Genomic DNA, 22393 nt, shown 5'->3' with positions numbered 1-22393 from the left:
TTTTAATGACACTTCATTGACCAATAATTAGAAAGTAGGTGGGACCAGAGCACCTTTTTGTCCAATGTTTGTTTGTTATGGTTCGGTCACATGAATTATTGCCCCGCCTATTTCCGCATTTACAGAAACGGGTTTGATAGCTGCAATCGAGGAGAGGAGCATAATGTTGTTATTTTATATTAACACATAGTTGTGATTGTGTATTCATCAGTGAGGTTATCTTAATTAGTAATTGCAAAGTCTGTTTGCTGACCAAGCTGAAATAGTAGAAATCCTGCGCTCGACTGCAGCACTTTTGCCATGGAATATGAATAGCTGTGAACTCCGTTTCTATAAACTCACCTTTCACTCAAGTGACACTCGACTCAATTTGCAAGTCTGTGGTAATTAGATCAAAGTGAGTAGCCTGGGGAAATTAAACCACCACCAAGCATGACCGTGGAGAAACCAGCCGCAGGTGTTCGCACCTTCGGCGGCCTGAACATCCTAGGGCACCTGGCAAGTCTGGGGGCTCACCCCGCCGCCGTGGCTTACTCCATGACCACCCTGGGAGCAGGCATGATGAACAGCATATTCAGCTTCTACTATGTCAAGCTGTTCCTCAACAAGTACAAGATATCAGAAGGAGCTTTCCATCAGTCACAAGTGAGTACTGTACTACAGTAACAGATACTGTAAACTTTATGAGAGGCAGGTAGCCCAGTGGTTAGAGTGTTGGGCCAGTAACCGAACCACATTATTATTTGTTAAACAGCAACTGTAGCCTTCGGGCCATATGACTATGGTGCACTTGTGTAATAATAGGCCAACATTGTGCACTGCCCAATAATAGTATGTCAATTCAAAATGGGAATAATTGAATGATATGTCAATGCTCAATGGTAGTGAGGAATGTACGTACAATGGTATTATTGGTCATGCAGCTTGCTCACACTTTATTAAGTGGAACGAACAACACATGACCGCATATACAGTCCTTTGACATGTGTAATTTGGGCAATTGTGCAATATTTGCAACTTTGAGATACACATTTATATGCAAACAAGACAATAATTATGTCATCCCTTCATCTTGACAGGTGGTGTACATGGTGTGGAACGCAGTGAACGACCCTCTGTTCGGCTACCTGCAGGATAACTCCCACGTACCGTGCTGCTCTCAACGTCGTCTCTCCATTCTGTATGGTGCTCCCTTCTATGCAATCGCCTTTCTGCTCGCCTGGTTTCCATGGCGAGAGTACGCCCCCGGCGACTGGATGAGCGGCGTCCACCTGATGGTGGCGTTGTGTGCGTTCGACGGGATGCTGACGTTTGTGTTGCTGGCGCAGTGCGCCCTCTTTGCAGAGATATCAGGCCACCACCAGAGCAGGTTGAGACTCATTAAATACAACCAGGTAGGAAAGGGAGGTGTTTTGTGTAGTGTTTTTTTACATGTTTCATTTTAGCCTGTATATGGTATTTATTTTGTTGTCTGAAGTCAGTAAAGTGTTCTCACGTTTGTCTCCTCTTCCCCCTCCTCTCCCCAGGTGGCGTCACTTATAGGTTCCTCCAGTGTTCTATTCTGCAGCCTCCACTCCCAGAACATGGATGACTTCCCATCCTTCCAGGGCTTCACTGTCCTGGTGGCCGTTCTGGCTTGTGGCTGCATGATCTACACAGGCCTACACAGCGAGAGCCGCTTTGACACCAAAGGGTCAGCACAGAGGTCAAACTACCAAGGTTCTGGCCAATCAACTCTTTCCTTCTCCTTGGTGACCTCTATGACCTTGCAGATCCTGACCAATAGGGACTTCCAGCTCTTTGTGCTCATGAACTTCTTTCAGGTCAGAGAAAAAGACTTGGATACAGCCACTGAATGGGGGCACAGAATGTGGTTTGTTCTGTTAATGGGGACATGTGAGTGTGTACCACAGCTGACCATTGCATTTATATTTCCTATCCTTTGCACTTTTTCCAGGTCTTCATGGTGGCATTCTGTAATAACTTCACTATGATCTTCGCCGAGCATCTGATACCCCCAAACGTGCTTCCGTCTCTGGCCAAGAGCTTCATGTATGGAGCTGGCTTCATCTGTCCTCAGGTAACATACCACAGCTCAAAACACTTTATACTGAGTGGAGGGAGTCACTAACCTCACTCAGCATCACCAATGTATTGCATTGAGTGCGTTGCCAAGTGCTGACCACACACTAGACCACCTATTTTATAGCATTGCCTCATTGATTTATTCCAATAGTGTTACTTACTGTATCTTATTGTCATCTCTCTGTGGTGCATCTCTCTCAGTTGGTTGTGCTGAGCAGTCAGAGCCTGCTCCACAGCCTAGGCTACTACAAGATCATCCTGCTCACCTTCTACGTGGAGGCTGGCATGGCTGCCGTCATGCTGGTGCTGGGGCCACATCACTACTACATCCTGGCATTCTTCCTGACCGCTAACATGTAAGAAGTTATGTTATGGTATTGTCATTGTAATGTTATTATATCATCTATTTATATGTTATTGTAGCCACTGGCATTAATGACAGTAAATTTCCACATATATCAATGTCAGTTATGTAATTCAGTAACATGATTTGCTCCATGAGTTGGATATACAACAGTGCCATTTTACAACTGTTTGCTTTATCATACAAACACTATTTAATTGTAAAAAAAAAAAATATATAGTCTCTTTGTCGCCATTAAGGGTCCTTGTCCAGGCAGCCTTCAGTCTGTTTAACCTGCCTCTGGCTGACATTATCGACTCAGACCTTCAGAGACACAAGCGCAGGTAAACCCAGGTCTGCTGTGTGACAGCACAGTTATAATAGTGCCACATCAGCACACAGTGACCTCCACCCGCCCAGCCATCCATTACAGATAGACAGAAATAGAACTACTCTCTCAGGTGTGTTCTGTAGGCTAACACTGAGCTTAATTGGCAGTGCTACAGTACCTAACAGCCTCCCTTGGAAGGGCACCTACCTAACATTACAAAAGTAACAGAGGCTGTATGTTCTTACAAAAGGTTACAATCAATGTGCATCTCTGTAAGTCACGTACAGTACACAGACAGGAATGTAAACACAGTGACGGAGATAAACACTAGCAAGGGTAGAGCTAAAAGCGCTTTGAGCCCTTGATGGAAAATATAAATCCAATCATTCCAATCCATGATTATTATTGTCATTGTTATATCCTTATGACGTCAAAGTAAGTGGATCAAGTTTTAAAGCCTTGTTGTGTCCTTTCCCTCTGTCCTCTACAGCTCCCCCCTCTCCTCCATGGTGTTTGGGACCAATGCTCTGTTCACTAAACCAGCCCAGTCTCTGGCTCCTATGCTGGTGGTCTCCATCCTAAACCAGTTTGGCTATGAGAACCTGAAGGACGCTGGGAGGGATGCAAACCCCAGGTAAGGGCTGCTGGGAGGGATGCAAACAACCGGTAAGGGCTGCTGGGAGGGATGCAAACCCCAGGTAAGGGCTGCTGGGAGGGATGCAAACCCCAGGTAAGGGCTGCTGGGAGGGATGCAAACCCCAGGTAAGGGCTGCTGGGAGGGATGCAAACCCCTGGTAAGGGCTGCTGGGAGGGATGCAAACCCCAGGTAAGGGCTGCTGGGAGGGATGCAAACCCCAGGTAAGGGCTGCTGGGAGGGATGCAAACCCCTGGTAAGGGCTGCTGGGAGGGATGCAAACCCCTGGTAAGGGCTGCTGGGAGGGATGCAAACCCCAGGTAAGGGCTGCTGGGAGGGATGCAAACCCCTGGTAAGGGCTGCTGGGAGGGATGCAAACCCCAGGTAAGGGCTGCTGGGAGGGATGCAAACCCCTGGTAAGGGCTGCTGGGAGGGATGCAAACCCCAGGTAAGGGCTGCTGGGAGGGATGCAAACCCCAGGTAAGGGCTGCTGGGAGGGATGCAAACCCCTGGTAAGGGCTGCTGGGAGGGATGCAAACCCCAGGTAAGGGCTGCTGGGAGGGATGCAAACCCCAGGTAAGGGCTGCTGGGAGGGATGCAAACCCCAGGTAAGGGCTGCTGGGAGGGATGCAAACCCCAGGTAAGGGCTGCGTCTCAATAGTCTTAAATGTCCACTCCTTATCTCCTTTTTGCTAATTGTATTATTGTGGTGAGTACTGAACAGGTGAAAGTGAATTCCCTGTAGACATCCATTTTGCTTGTATCTGATCTGTCTTCAGATAAGTGAGGCGAGGAAGGCACTTTAGACTATCAAGGACGACCATTTAAGATCCTGTTCTGTGTTTTGCATTATTAGCTATAATCCATGTTTGCTCTGCCAGCATGCAAATTAACTTTAGCCTGACAAAACCAGTCTTACTGTTACGGCCTAGTGTCTTTTGGAGCTGTAGGAGTAGGAATTATCTAGGATTGGTTCACTGCCAGCGAGTCACCGGCTGAATTAAAGCAGCATTTGATTCATTTCAGGTGCCGATATCACACATTGTTATCCGTAGATGTAATGTTTGACAACTTGCTGGGGTTAAAGCTTGAACTCTAATGTTACGCTTACTGAGATGACTGCTTACGCCCCCTAGTGGTGAAATAGCTGCATTGACATGTTACATTAATTGTGTCAGTGAACCCATGGAAAGCAACTGCATTTATTCTACGACATGGTAGTTAATTATACGTTACTTTAATGTATCTCTGTCATAGCATTATTATATGTAATTTTTATGAATTGTCTTGATACACAGACTCACTGGTTGAATTCATGACAACACATTTCCAGTAGCTCTTCTATATCTTGTAACAGATCCTGTACTGTCTGAATAATGTCCTACTCCTCCCCTGCAGTGACTTGGAGGCCCTCCACACCACCATGTTCTACCTGGTGTGTGTGGTGCCCATGTGTATCGCCGCCCTGCAAGTCTTCGCCTGGAAGCCCTTCTCAATACGCAGCAGTCACACCGTGGACACCATGTATATTGACGGCTGAGTCACTCAATTTATGCTGTTTATGAGTCACTGACTATGCTGTCTTTTAAGACTTGATAGGTTGCTGCAGCACTCCTAAAGGGAACATGGGTGTGTAATGGCCGGAGGGTACTGCAGAAGAAAACACTCCATCTGTATGTGTTTGTTATGTTTGTCGGTGAACTTGTCTGGTGGTAATGAAGGGAATGGTACTGACCTTAACTCTGGTAGCAGGAGCACAGTACCTGAGTCTGCTATTACTCTATGCAATAATATTATGTTAGTTACTGTGGAAACTGTATGACTTAACCAAGTTTGAGGGATATTGTAGCATCAGATTACTTTCACATAGTTTATTAGTTCTCAGACTTTGTTCTCCAAACAAATTGAATGTAAAACAGATATTTTCTTTGACATTGTGTATACTACATACTGTTATCATGGGACCTGAACCATTGTGATGTTGTGCCTTTGTCTAAATAGTTAATACCAAACAAACATGCTATTACTTGTCATTCAAATGATTTGCATTCATTTGTTGGGGAATGTTTCCTACGTGTCCTTTTACACTGTTTCCATTTAAAAACAATACGCCTTCAAATAACTTGCACTGTTATTTACGTTGACTTTTCAAACTGAAACATGGACAAAAAAAATGTGGATATTCAAATAGGTGAACTTCAGATTCAGTAGAGGGACTTCTGTTTTTCTTTCTGATTAATTTGAAGTTTATCAATAAATCGAGATTGTTTTTGTCTGGTTACTCTCTTTGGTTAAGCTAAGGGTCAGTTTTAGATTTTGGTTAGTCGTTTTGCAGGTCAGCAGTGTCCTTCGTTTATAGTCTCCCGCCTGAAGATCAGTCTGTGTAGGGAAGTAGCTGTCATTAGTGGTTCTTCTTTTTGTTGAGTCACTGGTTTTGGTAAATGTCCTCTGGATGGTTGGAGTGGGGGCTTTCAACCTGCAAGACGATTCAGTTGAGTTTATCAGCTGTAGAGTCAACATGGTGTAGATTAGATGTGTTGATAGAGAAGAGTTTGCTTAAGAACAAGGTGTGATTATTTAGTCAATTGAAAACCGGTTGATATAACTGAGTCATAACATTAACATAAAATCTAAGCACTTTCCTAGCCTCTCTCATACTTATTAGGAAAGCCAATAAGCCATATTAGGAAAATGCAATGTGACGATCCCGTACCTTGTTTTGAGCAGGGCCACTGTGGTTGGGGTTTTTCTTGTTACTTCGTAAGTTCCTCTTACCGTACAGCTCTTGCACAACAGCACCAAACTGTACTCGAACTTTATTCTTCTGTAAGAGAGAATGAACAGCAAACAAAGTGGTTACATCCCAGTGGTAAATAACAACTAAGAAGTGTTGTATTTCCTTGTCTTTCTGCAATGTAAACATACATTAAAGTCTCAACATTGTGAGACTGAGGATTTTACTAGGAATTTACTGAAGAGGAATACCCCCTCTTACAAAACAATGATAGCAAGGGCTTAGAAATAGAGCTGTTCCTTGTTTAAGACATTGGGCTTTCCACAACATGGTGAAACTAAATATTGAGAACACATTGCACATTGTGCTGGTATCAAGTATTCTGTAAGACATCATGAACAACTTCAGTGAGGCAGTACAAAAGAGAAGACTGCACCTGGATGTCACTCTTCTGTGTGCCTCTGCAAACGGCAATGTCTTTCCCAGTCTAGTGTAGAATGAGCAGGTTAGAATCCAATGTAGACTAGATGATTATGATGGTTGCATGATTGGGCAATATATTTTGTGCTCTGTTACATCTCAAACAACAACCAATTCATAATGATCATTATATGCATGTATCTAGAGTAATACAATAGCTTACCTTCTTACGAATGATCAGAATCAGTATTGCCAGACTGTACAAGACTAACAGGACAAACAGCAGCCACAGCAAAACATGCCAGGTCATCTGCACGCCCCTCTCTGAAAGCACACAGGAGAACTGGCACTTCATATGGTTGTAAAGGCAAAACTTGAGTAGAACTGAAAAGTCCCACTTGCTACCCCAAACACTCTTACCCATAGAGATACATTAAATTATGAGTAATAATTTCAAATGACACATGTTCTTTTTAATTCTATGCTCTTACCTCTCACCACCAGCGTGGTGCCCTGCCCTATCTCCTGTGCCCCGCTGCATACCACGTCTCTAAACAAGGCAGCACAGTGGTACACCCCGCTGTCATTGGCCTGGAGTGAGTTGATATTTAGGCTGTTTCTCTCCAGGCTGTATTTGTGTTGCTGGGTTATCAGATCGACCGAGTGGTGAGCGTCCTGCTTGAAGACGAACCAGAGGAAATCAATGTTCCTATTGGTATCATATGCGATGTTACAGGGGAGAGAGGCTGACTGACCCCCTATCCGCCAAATGATATCGTCTGGCTGGTGTAACGATAACCCTGGGGGGCAGTTTTCCTTCTTCTCCATGATGACTGGAGTAAAAAGAGATACACGTATAATCATAAAGTTGTACTCTCAATCGTTATAAGTGAAGCTAATATGGAATCATAACCGTTTTAATCTGATATTTGATCACATTTAATTTAGCTGATATGATACATTTAATTTAGCTGATATGTTCTTACCGGCTGTCGAGATTAATTAGCGTGATAGAGGAGAACACTGACAAATCCGTTCTGATGAAAACATAATGTTGACACGATATGTGTGTGTGCGCGCTGTGATCTCATGACTTAAGTGTGCAATAGACAGAACAGGAAGATGGATGTTTTCACTTCTCTCAGTTTTCCATCCTGTTTACCAAGTATCTCATCATTATGTGTTTGGTGTTGTAATCCCAAACAAATTCTCTCACAGTTGTCAGTCAAAACTGTCTTCTCGTGTTGCAGCATCAGCGAGATGTGAGAATCAATCTGTTCGCTGATCTTCAAATTCAAGTCCCTGGCATGACAGTCACATTGCGTTTATTCAACTAGAAATTCTTACCAATGGAGGGCGTGTTTAGCACAGGTGTCACTCAAACCACCGTATCCAATCCGAACCCAATTTGCTGTGTAATTTACGTTTTTCTTACGCCCCCTTCCACGTCGACTTGCCCTATCGCCATATTTCAACTCGTTGCATCAAAAAAGGGATAGTGAAGCCGGTTAAATAAGTTAGCTAGAAAGCTAGTTTAAACCAGGAAAAAGTTAACAGAAGACTTTAAGTCATTTTCACCGGTGTCAAAAGAAGGCATCAGCTCTAGCAATGAACATCTTCAGGTTAACGGGAGACCTCTCTCACTTGGCAGCTATCATCATTCTCCTGCTGAAAATATGGAAAACCAGGTCGTGTGCTGGTGAGTATATTAGCCACTAAAATGTATATTTCTTCAAATGACTTATTGGCTATGTGCTGTCTACTCATGTATTTAGTTAGCCGTCTGCCCATATTCCAACGCATCTAGTTAGCTGTAGTTTAGATCCCTGTAGACAGCTAGCTAACATGGATAGTATATATATTTAGCTGGTAGCTACAGAACAAACAAGCAACGAATGGCATTTTAAGTGCTGATCAGTGTGTATGTGTATGTATATATATATATCATGAAACATGCAGATCATGTTGTGTGCACTGGAGTGTTCGCTAGCTAGTGAGCTTGAATTGGTTGAATGTTAGCTACTTCACCACAGTAGCATGTCAACTTGCTAACTGTCTATTCTAGCGCGGCAACTTGGATTGCTCTGATTTTAAAGTAGCTACATGGTTATTGTTTAATCAAAGCCTTCATTGAATATCTGGTTTGCCACCTATGCAAAACATGTTAGCTACGGTATCTCATTAGCTAGCTACGTGTAACAGCCCAAATAGTCGACGATTTAAAAAAATCGATTGCTCATAAAGTGATGCAGGTTTGGACACTGTACCTTGCTTTCAGATGAGGCATTTATGAATAACTTTTGTTTAAACATCCCGTCTAGTGTCACCTTGTTTTCTGCAACAGTCTGGCATGCGAGTTCACTCAATGTAGCCAGGCGTTTGATTGTTAGATCTGGACTCTGACGTGGCATTCTTGAAAGTCTCACGAAATTAAATTCGGTGGCAAGGAATCAATGCATTCTCACTCAAAAGTAGTCGACACTTATAAATGTATGTGTCAAATTAGCTGAACACATCGTAAATTCTAAACACTCGCACACGTTTCTCTCATCAACCTTGTTTGCATCGGATTCATTTGCCTTTGAGGCATTAGGATCTGCTGTTTTTTTTCTAATACCAGTCACTGTAATATATGGAATAAATAAGATGTCTTGTGCACATTACGATTAGGCCTACATGGAGATGCATTAGTTGCAGAGTGATCACCCTGGTCTTGAGATGCTGCTGCATTTCTTGATGTAGTTTCAGCAATCAGACTAGACCCTCTAGTCAGACATGGGTTTGTCTCACTCACATTTCCAACTACTGTTGATAAGATACTATCACACTTGCAGCTCTCTGACTGGGCAGGGGCTTGCAAAGGAAGAAGGGGATTGCAAATTTCAGAAGTTGTGAAGGACTTGCCATTCTTCCAGAACTTGTTCTTGAAGTGATGCAAAACTAGAAGAAGAATTTCTTATTTCATTCCCAGGTCTTATCAGTCCTACTGTTGTTAAACTGGTTGTCCCATCCAGGTATCTCTGGGAAGAGCCAGATCCTGTTTGCTTTGGTCTTCACTACTCGTTACCTGGACCTCCTCACCTCTTTCATTTCCCTCTACAACACCACCATGAAGGTAAGAGGATGGCTGAGCCTTCCTTTCCTTCTCTCCATAGTATAGATGAAGTGTTAAGATTAAGTTGGGCTAGGCATAGAATCCCTTAGTCGTCTGCATAAGCAATTGACAATGTCCTCACCAAATCTCTCTGGGGGTTCTATCTGTAGATTTATTCTGGCCCTAGTCCTTATGAGAGACTGTGCTACTATTTTCTTCTCAGCACCATTTTATTTGACCTTTATTTAACTAGGCAAGTCAGTTAAGAACAAATTCTAATTTTCAATGATGGCCTAGGAACAGTGGGTTAATTGCCTGTTCAGGGGCAGAACAACAGATTTGTACCTTGTCAGCTCTGGGAGTTGAACTTGCAACCTTTCGGTTACTAGTCCAACGCTAACCACTAGGCTACCCTGCCGCCCTTAACATGGGATACATTCATTTTCTCCCTATACTCTTCTCTGCAGGTGATCTACATTGGTTGTGCCTACGCCACTGTCTACCTGATCTACATGAAGTTCAAGGCCACCTATGATGGGAACCATGACAGCTTCCGAATGGAATTCCTGGTGGTTCCTGTAGGGGGCCTCGCCTGCCTGGTCAACCATGACTTCTCTTTCCTAGAGGTTAGAGACATTTACATTACATATGAAGGAGAAGCCCTAGTTGATGTTTACTTAACCTATTCCGCATGGTCAGTTGTGATAGAGCTGGCGGATGAGATTAATGGCTAATATACAGTGTTGTGTGTTTGTCTTTCTATCAGATCCTGTGGACATTCTCCATCTACCTGGAGTCGGTGGCCATCCTGCCCCAGCTCTTCATGATCAGTAAGACGGGCGAGGCGGAGACCATCACCACCCACTACCTGTTTTTCCTGGGTCTCTACCGGGCCCTGTACCTCTTCAACTGGATCTGGCGCTTTTACTTCGAGGGTTTCTTCGACATGATCGCCATTGTGGCCGGCATGGTGCAGACCATCCTCTACTGTGACTTCTTCTACCTTTATGTCACCAAAGGTGAGTGTCCACCTCTGATTTATGTTCTGCCATCTGTGTATTCGCTGTTTGACCATCTGGTATTTTATGTATGCGTAAGTAAGCTTTGTTGGAGTTTTTTTATTTATTTTTTATTCAACCTTTATTTAACCAGGAAGGGCTCATTGAGATTAAAATCTATTTTTCAAGAGCGCCCTGGCCAAGATAGGCAGCATCAAGTCATTACAAAAAAATTACAGACAGACAACATGAAAAACTACAAGTAATCTAGTAAAAACCATTGAATTCACAAGAGTATAAAACAGCAAATTAAAAACATTGACAGGTCAGGGAATCAGCCTCAAAATCCTTCATCAGTGATTTAAAAACACCAATCGGGTGTACTTCCAGTTTAAAAGTATTTTGTAAGGTGTTCCAAGACGATGGCGCAGAGTACATATAAGCCCTTTTACCAAATTCAGTTTGGACGTTTGGAACAGTTAGCAGGATAAAGTCCAGCGAACGAAGAGAGTACCCACCACATTTCTGAACAATAAAAATGCGCAAGTAAAAAGGTAGTAAACCCAAAATGGCTTTGTAAATAAGTCTACCAGTGACTAGAGAAGGCCAGCCTACCCTGGTATACAAAGTGCAGTGGTGCGTAAGGGTTTTGCAGTTTAAAATACATCTCAAAGTGCCATGGTAAAGAGTGTCAATTGATCTCAAACACTGAGCGGAAGCATTCATATATAAAATATCCCCATAGTCTAGTAAAGGCATAAATGTAGCTGACACTAGCCTCCTTCTGGCTTCAAAAGAAAAAAAAAAGGCCTTATTCCTAAAATAAAATCCCAATTTCAGCTTCAATTGTTTTGTAAGTTGTTGAATATGCTATTTTAAGAGAGGCTGTCATCAATTAAAATTCCAAGATATTTATGAGGTTACAACTTCAATCTCCTTACCCTGACAGGTAGTAATAGGTGAAAGGTTCAGAGGTCTATTTCTTGCATTAGAGAACACCATTAGTTTAATTTTGTCAGTATTGAGGATAAGCTTCAATTGACACAAGGTATGTTGAACAGTATAAAAAGCAGTTTGCATGTTCTGGAAAGCTTTTGTAAGAGACGAGGCACAACTGTAAATAACAGTATCATCAGCATAAAAATGAAGTTGTGCATTTTGGACATTTTTGTCTAAATCATTTATGTGAATAAGAGTGGAGCAAGTACAGAGCCTTGGGGCACACCATTCAAGACAGACAATTTAACAAATATAAGCCCGTCAAATTGAGTGCACTGAGTTCTATCAGAGAGAAGGTTAGCAAACCATGCAACTGCATGCTCCGAAAGACCTACACTCAACAGTCTCTGCCTTAGTATAGCATGATCAACTGTATCAAAAGCCTTAGAGATCAATAAAAAGTGAGACCGAGTGCTGTTTTTTGTCAATGGCTTCAGTGATTTCATTTTAAATGGCTGCTGTAATTGTGCTATGCTTCTTCCTGAAGCCTGATTGGTACATTGATCAAATAGAGTTAGTAAATTATTGATGTTTGAGTTTGTAGGACTACATCCTATCCTAAATGAGTTATAATCTATCTAGATACACTTTGAATGTTGTAGTACACAGGAGTCGGCACACTGCAAGGGAAATATAAATATATATATATTTTTTTAATCATTGGACCCTCTGACATGTATCTCAATCCTCAGTGCTGAAAGGAAAGAAGCTGAGCCTGCCAGCATGAGAGGTTCAGACGGAGACCCCGTGTCTTCCAGCAGACTCAGGGTGCGTGGAGATGACATCACAGAACCCCGCCGAGCAAGATGCCTGAGAGACAGAGCGACTCAAGGGGGAAAACACTAGTCTTCTTCATGAATAACTTTGAACTGGTAAACAACAAACGGCTCAAACTGAATGAGAGGTCATCCCAGGTCTTCACGCAGTCATCAGATATCTATTTTTAGCATATTGCCTTACCTTTTCTCATTGCTGTTCAAAAAATAGACATGTGAGGTGTGCTCTTTGATGGCTCAATATGCATTGTATTGATTAGGGTTGACTCAATACAAAGTACCATGCCAAACTTCAAAATGAAATACAAAAATGTAGTCTTTATGATTAAGATGGAAACGATGTGTCAAGGAGTATTATGTAATGATTTTATGTCTTGCTATTTTTTCATACATTGTTTTTACATGACTGTACCCCCTTGGCCAATTTATTATTCACAACTACATTTACTTGTGTTTTGTAGGTGCTCTTTCATTTGGATATCTCAGTTTGCACTCCTCTCTTGAAAAAGTAATCCTGCAAAGCCCACTTCTGGGTTCTTGTGTTTATAGAACCCTTTGCCCAATATATATTTTTTTTTCCAGTTGCCCTTTTTGACATTTTTGGTAAAATTCCCTTCACTGCAGTTGTCAAATTTGAAAGCATAAATTCTTCATCTTGGTGTCCTCCATTTATGTACATACTTGCCTTTCTAAGATGAAGTTCCCATCTTAACATGATACATATCACCTTTCACATCCCCAACCAAAAGAAGAGTTTATTGCATTACTTAGGCCCAGGCTCAGCTTGTTCAACATTGGATGATTGTAAGTAATTTAGGGGTCCGTATCAGTAAATGTGCTTCCCGACAGGGCTATTTGGTTTGTTTTCAATGCAGTCATAGACTAAGGTTAATTTGATTGAATACTGTAATCACCTTACATGGTCAGTTTGTTTAGCTGTTTAAATTAAGATGCAGTCATTTGTCACAGAGGTAAAAAGACCCATTGAAATATACATGATATTCTAGAACAGTGTTCAGGGGGAATGCGTGTGAGATATGGTGTTTGGTATAGATGCATTTGAGTTAAATGTTGAGATTTGACCCATTTTTCCAGCTAAATAAACCCCTATAGTCTTTTCATTTGTCATTCCTATAGCTTCTTTTGTTTTAAGTTGCATGATAACTGTGATACAACCTCGCCTCCAATAAACTTTTTATGAAAAAGTACAATTTTACCTTGTTAATGTGAAACACCACCTATGTACAGACAGCTAGAAAAGGATTAGGCAAAAAAATGGTAAGTACTTAGAATTACTTGTATTATTTTATTAGAATCCCCATTAACTGTTGTGAAAGCAGCAGCTACTATTCCTGGGGTCCACATTAAACATGACAATACAGAACATTTAACTGCTCAAGGCCAGAACTACAAATCTGGGTCAATCATTACAAATGACGTTTGTACATTAGAAAAATGTCTTACAATATTGAGACACTGGCTTTCTAGAGCAAATCAATTTAGTGCAGTTGAAGTGATTTACTTGTAACATTCCATCAAAGTAACATCTCACCACTAATCTTCAGAGAAAAGGTACATTAAATTGAATACATATAAAAACACTTTGATACAAATCAGTCACTCTCTATTAGTGCATACTTTACATTTCTGATTCACACAAACTGACATGATCTTAGTAACAGAAACTAGCTCCCACTTTTCAAATGGACCACAGATTTGAAACTTAAGACTGACCTGTTATTAATCCTATGTGGATAAAAACTAGAGGAACACATTTAAGAAAAATCTTTGGCAAATGTACAATATGGATTATAGCATACTGCACACATTGTTTCCAGAATACACAGATTGTCAAATACAATGTAGCAGTAACCGGTATATTATTTGCAGTGCTACCTGGTCATCTGCCATGTTCTAAATGGGCTTTGTTTAACAAATCATTTCTACCATTACAGGTTCTTAAACCTCTCCCCATTGCAAATGGACAATAAAACCAAGGTGCATTCATTGCATGTAACATCTGACAATCAGACTAGCAACCGATAGCAGCTTGAATTTAAACTATGTTTATGTATCAAATATACATCTTTGTACTCTTAACCCTTAGAAAGATCAAGAAAATAGAGATATTAGTACAAATGCTATAATGCAATAAAATAAATCAACAATCAATGTGCCTACATTCAGTCAGGTGAAATTATACAACCTCCAGAATCATATAAAGAAATATTAATACTTGTATCAATGGTGATGATTCCATTGGGCTGTTTGGATAATGGATACTTTTCTAGTTTAAGGCCCAGTCAAAGATTTTTCTGTTTTATAAATATTTCCAGACGATGATGTTGGAATAATACTGTGCAATTGTGAAAATGATGCCCTTTCAGTGCAAGAGCTGTTTGAAAAGACCACCTGAAATTTCAGCCTGCTTTGGTGGACTGAAAATGTGGCCTGCCTGTTGACATCACCTGGCGGTAAATTAGTTTATAGACTAATAAGAAAGAGAGTTCCAAATGTCTCTGACAATAACATATGTTTCAGTTTTTCCCTCCCCACTTAGACCTAAACAATTATTGCTTGAGAACATGCTCTTTGCTAAGAAGCATTTTTTGTTTGTTTTCATTTAAAACAAATCACAGTAAGGTACTTAATTATTAGCCAGAAATTATTTGATATTGAGATAAAAACAGCTGCATTGGGCCTTTAATGAAAAGTCAACCTGAGGTTTTACTCTATCTAGTTCTTGAGTCTAGAGGAACCCCTATCTGCCAGTGAAAGGACTGCAGTGCAGTGATCAGTATACGATTGTGTCTGTAGAAGGCCATCTCCATCACTGACGCTGCAGCTCCTTAAACCTCCGGCTTCCCTTTCCATAGGCTTCTTCATCTCTGACAGATTTTAAAGTAGGGGAGAGAACAAACAACTTGAGTATTAAATTAAAGGGACACTTTAAACTTATGAGAAACAACATTGTATGATACAGTTAAAGTACACCTTAGCCAAATACCTTTAAACTAAGTATTTCATAATTCCTGACATTTAATCCTAGTAAAAATTACTTGTCTTAAGTCAGTTAGGATCACCACTTTATTTTAAGAATGTGAAATGTCAGAATAATAGTAGAGAGAATGATTTATTTCAGCTTTTATTTATTTCATCACATTCCCATTTGGTCAGAAGTTTACATACACTCAATTCATATTTGGTAGCGTTGCCTTTAAATTGTAAAACTTGGGTCAAACGTTTTGGGTAGCCTTCCACAAGCTTCCCACAATAAGTTGGGTGAATTTTGGCCTATTCCTCCTGACAGAGCTGGTGTAACTGAGTCACGTTTGCAGGCCTCCTTGTTCGCACATGCTTTTTCAGTTCCGCCCACAAATTGTCTATGGGATTGAGGTCAGGGCTTTGTGATGGCCACTCCAAGACCCATTTGCGACCAAGCTTTAACTTCCTGACTGATGTCTTGAGATGTTGATTCAATATATCCACATAATTTCCCTTCCTCATGAATCCATCTATTTTGTGAAGTGCACCAGTCACTCCTGCAGCAAAGCACCCCCACAACATGATGCTGCCACTCCCATGCTTCACGGTTGGGATGGTGTTTTTCAGCTTGCAAGCATCCTCTTTTTACTCCAAACATAACGATGGCCCTTATGGCCAAACAGTTCTACTTTTGTTTCATCAGACCAGAGGACATTTCTCCAAAAAGTACAATCTTTGTCCCCATGTGCAGTTGCAAACTGCAGTCTGGCTTTTTTATGGTGGTTTTGGAGCAGTGGCTTCTTCCCTGCTGAGCGGCCTTTCAGGTTATGTCGATATTTTACTCGTTTTACTGTGGATATAGATACTTTTGTACCGGTTTCCTCCAGCATCTTCACATGGTACTTTGCTGTTGTTCTGGGATTGATTTGCACTTTTCACACCAAAGTACATTCATCTCTAGGAGACAGAACGCGTCTCCTTCCTGAGCGGTATGACCGCTGCGTGGTCCCATGGTGTTTATACTTACATACTATTGTTTGTACAGATGAACGTGGTATCTTCAGGCGTTTGGAAATTGCTCCCAAGGATGAGCCAGACTTGTGGAAGTCTACAATTTATTTTCTGAGGTCTTGGCTGATTTCTTTTGATTTTTCCCTGATGTCAAGCAATGAGGCACTGAGTTTGAAGGTAGGCCTTGAAATACATGGGGCGGCAGGGTAGCCTAGTGGTTAGAGTGTTGGACTAGTAACCGGAAGGTTGCAAGTTCAAACCCCCAAGCTGACAAGGTACAAATCTGTCGTTCTGCCCCTGAAGAGGCAGTTAACCCACTAGGCCGTCAATTCTTAACTGACTTGCCTAGTAAAATAAAACATCCACAGGTACACCTCAAATTATGTCAACAAGCCTATCAGAAGCTTATAAAACCATGACATAATTTCCTGGAATTTTCCAAGCTGTTTAAAGGCACAGTCAATTTAGTGTATGTAAACTTCTGATCCACTGGAATTGTGATACAGTGAAATAATCTGTGTCTGTAAACAATTGTTGGAAAAATTACTTGTGTCATGCACAAAGTAGATGACAACTAATCTGAATACAAATATAACAGTCATGGAACAAGATGGGTGTGTTCAACTTAACACATTATTTGGTTGATGAACAAAAACTTGTCGGTTAGGAGTTTTTGTTCATCAACCAAATAATGTGTTAAGTTGAACACACCCATCTTGTTCCATGACTGTTATATTTGTCGCAGGCTCCACCTACTGACACTGGGTGAAAAAGAGAAAGAAAGAGGGAGAAAATTAGAATCTCAAATGAAGGGCCTCTGTGTGTGTGTGTGTGTTTTTACTCCAGGCTGTGTGTTTTGATACCGCTGGCTGTAGTAGAAGTTGAGCACATTGTAAGAGGTAATGTAACAGGCACCAAGGACCAAGGAGACCAGGATGGAGAGGATGGCCAGAGCAGAGAGCACACACAGCAGACTGACCCCTCCTAGGGATAGCAGAAACACTGGAGGGAGGAGGGAGGATTAATGAGGAAAAACATGAGTAAAAAAGGGTTTCAGTATTAGCCACCATCATTGTCCCTGATAGACAGGCATTCAGATTAGTTGTTATACTACACAGCTGGGAAGAGTGTATTGGCACTGTAGTAGTGGACAGTAGGTATTGTATAGATAGTGTAGGGACTTACCCTCCAATAAAACGAAACCCACAGTGGCACCAATGAATGTAACAGTGGCAAAGGTCAGGAAAATCCCAATGGGTACAGTGGCCATGGAGCCAAATACCAACACAGCCAGGGCTAAGAATGGGTGGCCATTGAGGTACTGCCCCATTGATGTGTTCATCAGAGCTGCCACCTATTGAGGAGAGAGCGAAGGGTCATGAACATGCTTCACATTACCTACTGTCCTATTAAGAAGTAATACATGTCTGTTACTGTTAGACCAAGAGCTTTTAACAGTGTTGCTGAAGAGGAGACATGGTGCACTGTTACCTTGGGGTCTTTGTAAAGGCTGTCCATCATGCTACTCAAACTGTCTCGAAGCTGCAGTAGCCCTTTGGGGATAGTTGTCACAGTGTTGCACTGCATTGTTAGGTTTCTATCATGCACAGAAGAATTGGAAGAAGAGGATAAGGGGAGGAGGGGGTGAGGGATACATTTACAAATAAATAAATGTCACTATGTCACATAGTTTAGCCACCTCTCATGGAGACACACATATGAATACCGAATATCTAGCTAGCTCACTTATAAGTCTATTTCAGCAAAGCGCCTTGATGACACATCAGCTAGCGTTAGTAGTAACAGTTAGCTGGGTTTCCTGGTTTGTTTACTTTCACTAACGTTAGCCTAGCTGAATAGCTAAAGCTATTTCCAACGACTTGCTAGCTAAAAAAGCGAGCAACACATTGAGTTACTCCTCAATTCCACACGATTTTAATTTTAACACAGCTAATCGTGTAGTTTGCTACTAATCCAAACGTTTTGCAAAACTGTTCGTTACCTTCTTCTTCTATAATATTATGGCGGTCCGCAAACAAACGTTATCGTTGAATGCCGCCACTTACTGTACTGGAGTGTCTAGTCAATCACAGTTTACGGACTAAAGAACCAAACATTAAGAACAACTAAAACCTCCTTTCTAATCCTTTACTACTTTGTTCGTTATCTACCGGTCAGGAAGTGTGCCGACTGGTTTGAAGCTGTGTGTGAACTATCGCGAGGTTAACAAAAAGGTGTAAAATGCAAAGAACAAAAATTACTAGGACTGAAAAGCATGTGTGACTGATACATAGAAATAGAACTAATAGAACAAACAACACATTCAATAAATTTGCATCCAAATGATCTACCCTTCTCCCCAAGTGTACATATTGAGGAATAGACAGTGGTCAGTCTAAAAAAATACAAAAAAAAAGAATCTTATACAAAGGACAACAGACAGAATCAAGGCTTGGACTGCAACCCTGCAGTCTTGAGGCAAATACTACATCCCTTTCTTCACAGATAAAATTACATAACTGTTGATGAGAACTGCACCTGTTTCTGGGAAATCATATGATACTGTAATACGAAAGTAAAATATCTAAATTATGTAAGAGCCCAGGCAGCCAATAGATAACAATATGGAAGATCTCTATGCTGAGTGTGTTCACTGTGTGTGATATATCCCCTTCAGTGAGAGTGAGGGTAGTCTGGACACAAAAATAATTGGAATTAATTTTTTAAATAAATAAATACAATATAAATATAGGACAAAACACACATCACAACAAGAGAGACCCAACACTACATAAAGAGAGACCTAAGACAACAACACAACAAGGCAGCAAAACATGACAACACAGCATGGTAGCAACACAACATGACAACAACATGGTAGCAACACAACATGATAGCAGCACAAAAACAAAGTACAAATATTATTGGGCAAAGTCAACAGCACAAAGGTCAAGAAGGTAGAGTCAACAAGACATCATACAAAGCATCCGCAACTGTCTGTAAGAGTGTCAAAGATTGAGGCTTTGAATGAAGATATTGAGATAAAACTGTCAAGTTTGAGTGTTTGTTGCAGCTCTTTCCAGTCGCTAGCTGCAGCGAACTGAAAAGAGGAGCGATCCAGGGAAGTGTGTGCTTTGGGGATGTTTAACAGAACGTGACTGGCAGCATGGGTGTTGTATGTGGAGAATAAGGGCTGCAGTAGATATCTCAGATAGGGAGGAGTGAGGCCTAAGAGGGTTTTATAAATAAGCATCAACCAGGGGGTCTTTGCGATGGGTATACAGAGATGACCAGTTTACAGAGGAGTATAGAGTGCAGCGATGTGTCCTATAAGGAGCATTGGTGGCAAATCTGATGGCCGAATGGTAAAGAACATCTAGCCGCTCGAGAGCACCCTTACCTGCCGATCTATAAATTATGTCTCCGTAATTTAGCATGGGTAGGATGGTCATTTGAATAGTTTGGCAGCTAGGGTGAAAGAGGAGTGATTACGATAGAGGAAACCAAGTCTAGATTTAAATTTAGCCTGCAGCTTTGATATGTGCTGAGAGAAGGACAGTGCACCGTCTAGCCATACTCACAAGTACTTGTATGAGGTGACTACCTCAAGCTCTAAACCCTCAGAGGTAGTAATAACACCTGTGGGAAGAGGGGCATTCTTCTTACCAAACCACATGACCTTTGTTTTGGAGGTGTTCAGAACAAGGTTAAGGGAAGAGAAAGCTTGTTGGTCACTAAGACATCTTTGTCGTAGAGCATTTAACACAACACCTGGGGAGGGGCCAGCTGAGTATAAGACTGTCTCATCTGCATATAAATGGATGAGAGAGTTTCCTACTGCCTGAGCTATGTTGGTTGATGTAATTTGAGAAGAGCGTGGGGCCTATATTTGAGTCTTGGGGTACTCCCTTGGTGACAGGCAGTGGCTGAGACAACATATTTTCAGACTTTATACACTGTACTCATGAGAGAGGTAGTTAGCAAAGCAGGACAAAGACCTCTCAGAGACAGCAATACTCCTTAGCCGGCCCACAAGAATAGAATGGTCTACTGTGTCAAAGTCAATAAAAATAGCAGCACAATATTGCTTAGAATCAAGGGCAAATGGTGACATCATTGAGGACCTTTAAGGTTGCAGTGACACATCCATAACCTGAGCGGAAACCAGATTGCATACCCGAGAGAATACTATAGACATCAAGAAAGCCAGTCAGTTGATTATTGAAAAGTTTTTCCAACATTTTTGATAAACAGGGCAAAATCGAAACAGGCCTATAACAATTAGGATCAACTTGATCTCCCCCTTTAAATAAAGGATGAACTGTGGCTGCCTTCCAAGCAATGGGAACCTCTCCAGAAAGGAGAGACAGGTTAAAAAGGTTTAGATAGGCTTTGCGATGATAGGGACAGCAACCTTAAAGAAGAAAGGGTCTAAACCATCTGACCCAGATGTGTTTTTGGGGTCAAGTTTAAGGAGCTCCTTTAGCACCTCAGACTCAGGGACTGCCTGAAGGGAGAAACTTTGTAGCTGGGCAGGGGAAAAAGAGGGAGAAGCATCGGGGATAGTCGCATAAGAAGGGGTGGGATATGAGGAAATGTTGGACGGGCAAGGAGGCATGGCTGAGTCAAATAGGAATCCTGACTTAATGAAGTGGTGATTAAAAAGCTCAGCCATGTGATTCTTGTCAGTAAACAACCACATCATCAACATTAAGGGACATGGGCAGCTTTGAGGAGGAGGGTTTATTCTCCAGGTCTTTAACCGTTTTCCAGAACTTCTTGGGGTTAGACCCACAGAGAGAGAGAACTGCTCCGTAAAGTAACTAACTTTGGCCTTCCGGATAGCCTGAATGCACTTATTTCTCATTTGCCTGAATGAGAGCCAGTCAGACTGAAGATGCGTGTGCCGAGCCTTTCGCCAAATGCAATTCTTGAGGTGGAGTAATTCTGCAAGATCACGGTCGAACCAGGGGCTGAACCTGTTTTTAATTCTAATTTTCTTTATGGGGGCATGTTTGTTAACAATACCACTGAAAATATCGAAAAAGAAGGTCCAAGCATCTTCGACAGAGGGGATCAAGCTGATTCTATACCATTTTACAGAGGCCAGTTCATGAAGGAAGGCTTGCTCATTAAAGTTTTTATGACAAATCAGGACAGGTCATTTCACTGAGCAGCCATTACAAACACAGGCTGTAAAACAGTGTTTCATCTTGATATAGCAAATCGAGGACCCCGTATTCCATAAGGCTAGGCTATGTGGGGTAGCCTCAAGACAAGTCTTGTTTGGGGGCTGCTCTGCACACTTGCCGATGGAGGGAGTTTGCAGACAGTGCCCTACAATGTACACAGTACTTGTATTATTAAGCAAGTAAATCCACAACACTCAATTTAGAATGTATGTTATGTTTCGTATGGTATGTATTAATTTGTGGATGTCCATCACCCATTTTGTATGATACGTTAGGAATAACAATTTGTATTATATACATCAAATTTGCAAAACATACTATATGTTATGAATTTGCTAAATTTACAATATGTTACAAAATCTGCAAAACTTATGTTATGAATTCTAGCTAGGTGGCTATGATAATAATGTTAGCTAGCTGGATAGGATGCTAACGTTAGCTAGCTGGTTAACGTTAGCTAGTCAGCTAGCTTGCTAAATAGAGATTTTCATAAATGAACTTTGTCTCTACATTAACTAACATATTCCTCTTAACTGTACATTTTGTTGCATGATTCGTTATGACGTTTTAATTACTTACATTTGCTTCCATCCTAGTATTTTTGTCAGCCATCTTTCCTGAAGAATGTCTCCAGCCCAGGGTCGCATACCGTCAAATTAGTCATGGGAACCACTCGATATGATTGGTCATAGCCAAGTGGTCAACGCAGGTGATTTGCATAAAGATTTTTTTCTGTTTCACATCCTCCCACACCACGTTTATGCCACCCAATGGTCCCCCGCCCTCTCTAC

The 22393-nt window shown here is 41.5% G+C and overlaps 4 protein-coding genes across 10 annotated transcripts; 2 read left to right on the top strand and 2 right to left on the bottom strand.

Annotated features, from left to right (window-relative positions):
- The first annotated feature begins 159 nt into the window (after positions 1 to 159).
- Positions 160 to 5663, top strand: mfsd13al (major facilitator superfamily domain containing 13a-like). Its single transcript, XM_036941487.1, has 8 exons — positions 160 to 645; positions 1080 to 1394; positions 1527 to 1823; positions 1958 to 2080; positions 2287 to 2441; positions 2689 to 2772; positions 3250 to 3393; positions 4792 to 5663. The coding sequence occupies exons 1-8, from the start codon at positions 433 to 435 to the stop codon at positions 4931 to 4933; spliced, it is 1473 nt and encodes a 490-aa protein (XP_036797382.1). The 5' UTR covers positions 160 to 432; the 3' UTR covers positions 4934 to 5663.
- On the bottom strand, positions 5553 to 7838 carry LOC110538736 (immunoglobulin superfamily member 6-like). Of its 2 annotated transcripts, XM_036941490.1 has the most exons (6): positions 7534 to 7837; positions 7039 to 7380; positions 6771 to 6871; positions 6564 to 6614; positions 6107 to 6217; positions 5553 to 5869 (listed from the first exon to the last, which is right to left on the bottom strand). In XM_036941490.1, the coding sequence occupies exons 2-6, from the start codon at positions 7373 to 7375 to the stop codon at positions 5819 to 5821; spliced, it is 651 nt and encodes a 216-aa protein (XP_036797385.1). In that variant the 5' UTR covers positions 7376 to 7380; positions 7534 to 7837; the 3' UTR covers positions 5553 to 5818. The 2 variants fall into 2 exon arrangements, with proteins under 2 accessions (XP_036797385.1, XP_036797386.1); XM_036941491.1 differs by lacking the exon at positions 6564 to 6614 and having other exon boundaries at positions 7534 to 7838.
- A 144-nt stretch (positions 7839 to 7982) lies between these two features.
- On the top strand, positions 7983 to 13620 carry LOC110538745 (ER lumen protein-retaining receptor 2). Its single transcript, XM_021625707.2, has 5 exons — positions 7983 to 8246; positions 9562 to 9662; positions 10109 to 10267; positions 10408 to 10660; positions 12331 to 13620. Exons 1-5 carry the CDS (start codon positions 8156 to 8158, stop codon positions 12363 to 12365), a joined length of 639 nt encoding a protein of 212 aa, XP_021481382.1. The 5' UTR covers positions 7983 to 8155; the 3' UTR covers positions 12366 to 13620.
- Positions 13621 to 13700: 80 nt separating this feature from the next.
- LOC110538743 (lipid droplet assembly factor 1) lies at positions 13701 to 18839 on the bottom strand. Of its 6 annotated transcripts, none has more exons than XM_036941497.1 (5): positions 18413 to 18818; positions 17902 to 18007; positions 17596 to 17764; positions 17274 to 17412; positions 13701 to 15302 (listed from the first exon to the last, which is right to left on the bottom strand). In XM_036941497.1, the coding sequence occupies exons 2-5, from the start codon at positions 17995 to 17997 to the stop codon at positions 15245 to 15247; spliced, it is 462 nt and encodes a 153-aa protein (XP_036797392.1). In that variant the 5' UTR covers positions 17998 to 18007; positions 18413 to 18818; the 3' UTR covers positions 13701 to 15244. The 6 variants fall into 6 exon arrangements, with proteins under 6 accessions (XP_036797392.1, XP_036797393.1, XP_036797388.1 ...); XM_036941498.1 differs by having other exon boundaries at positions 15066 to 15302; positions 17252 to 17412; positions 18413 to 18828; XM_036941493.1 differs by lacking the exon at positions 13701 to 15302 and having other exon boundaries at positions 17162 to 17412; positions 18157 to 18839.
- Between the last annotated feature and the right edge of the window lie 3554 nt (positions 18840 to 22393).

This window comes from Oncorhynchus mykiss, chromosome 13 (genome assembly GCF_013265735.2).
Source record: "Oncorhynchus mykiss isolate Arlee chromosome 13, USDA_OmykA_1.1, whole genome shotgun sequence".
In the NCBI taxonomy this organism is placed as follows: Eukaryota; Metazoa; Chordata; class Actinopteri; order Salmoniformes; family Salmonidae; genus Oncorhynchus; species Oncorhynchus mykiss.
This window is presented reverse-complemented; position numbering and strand designations above follow the sequence as displayed.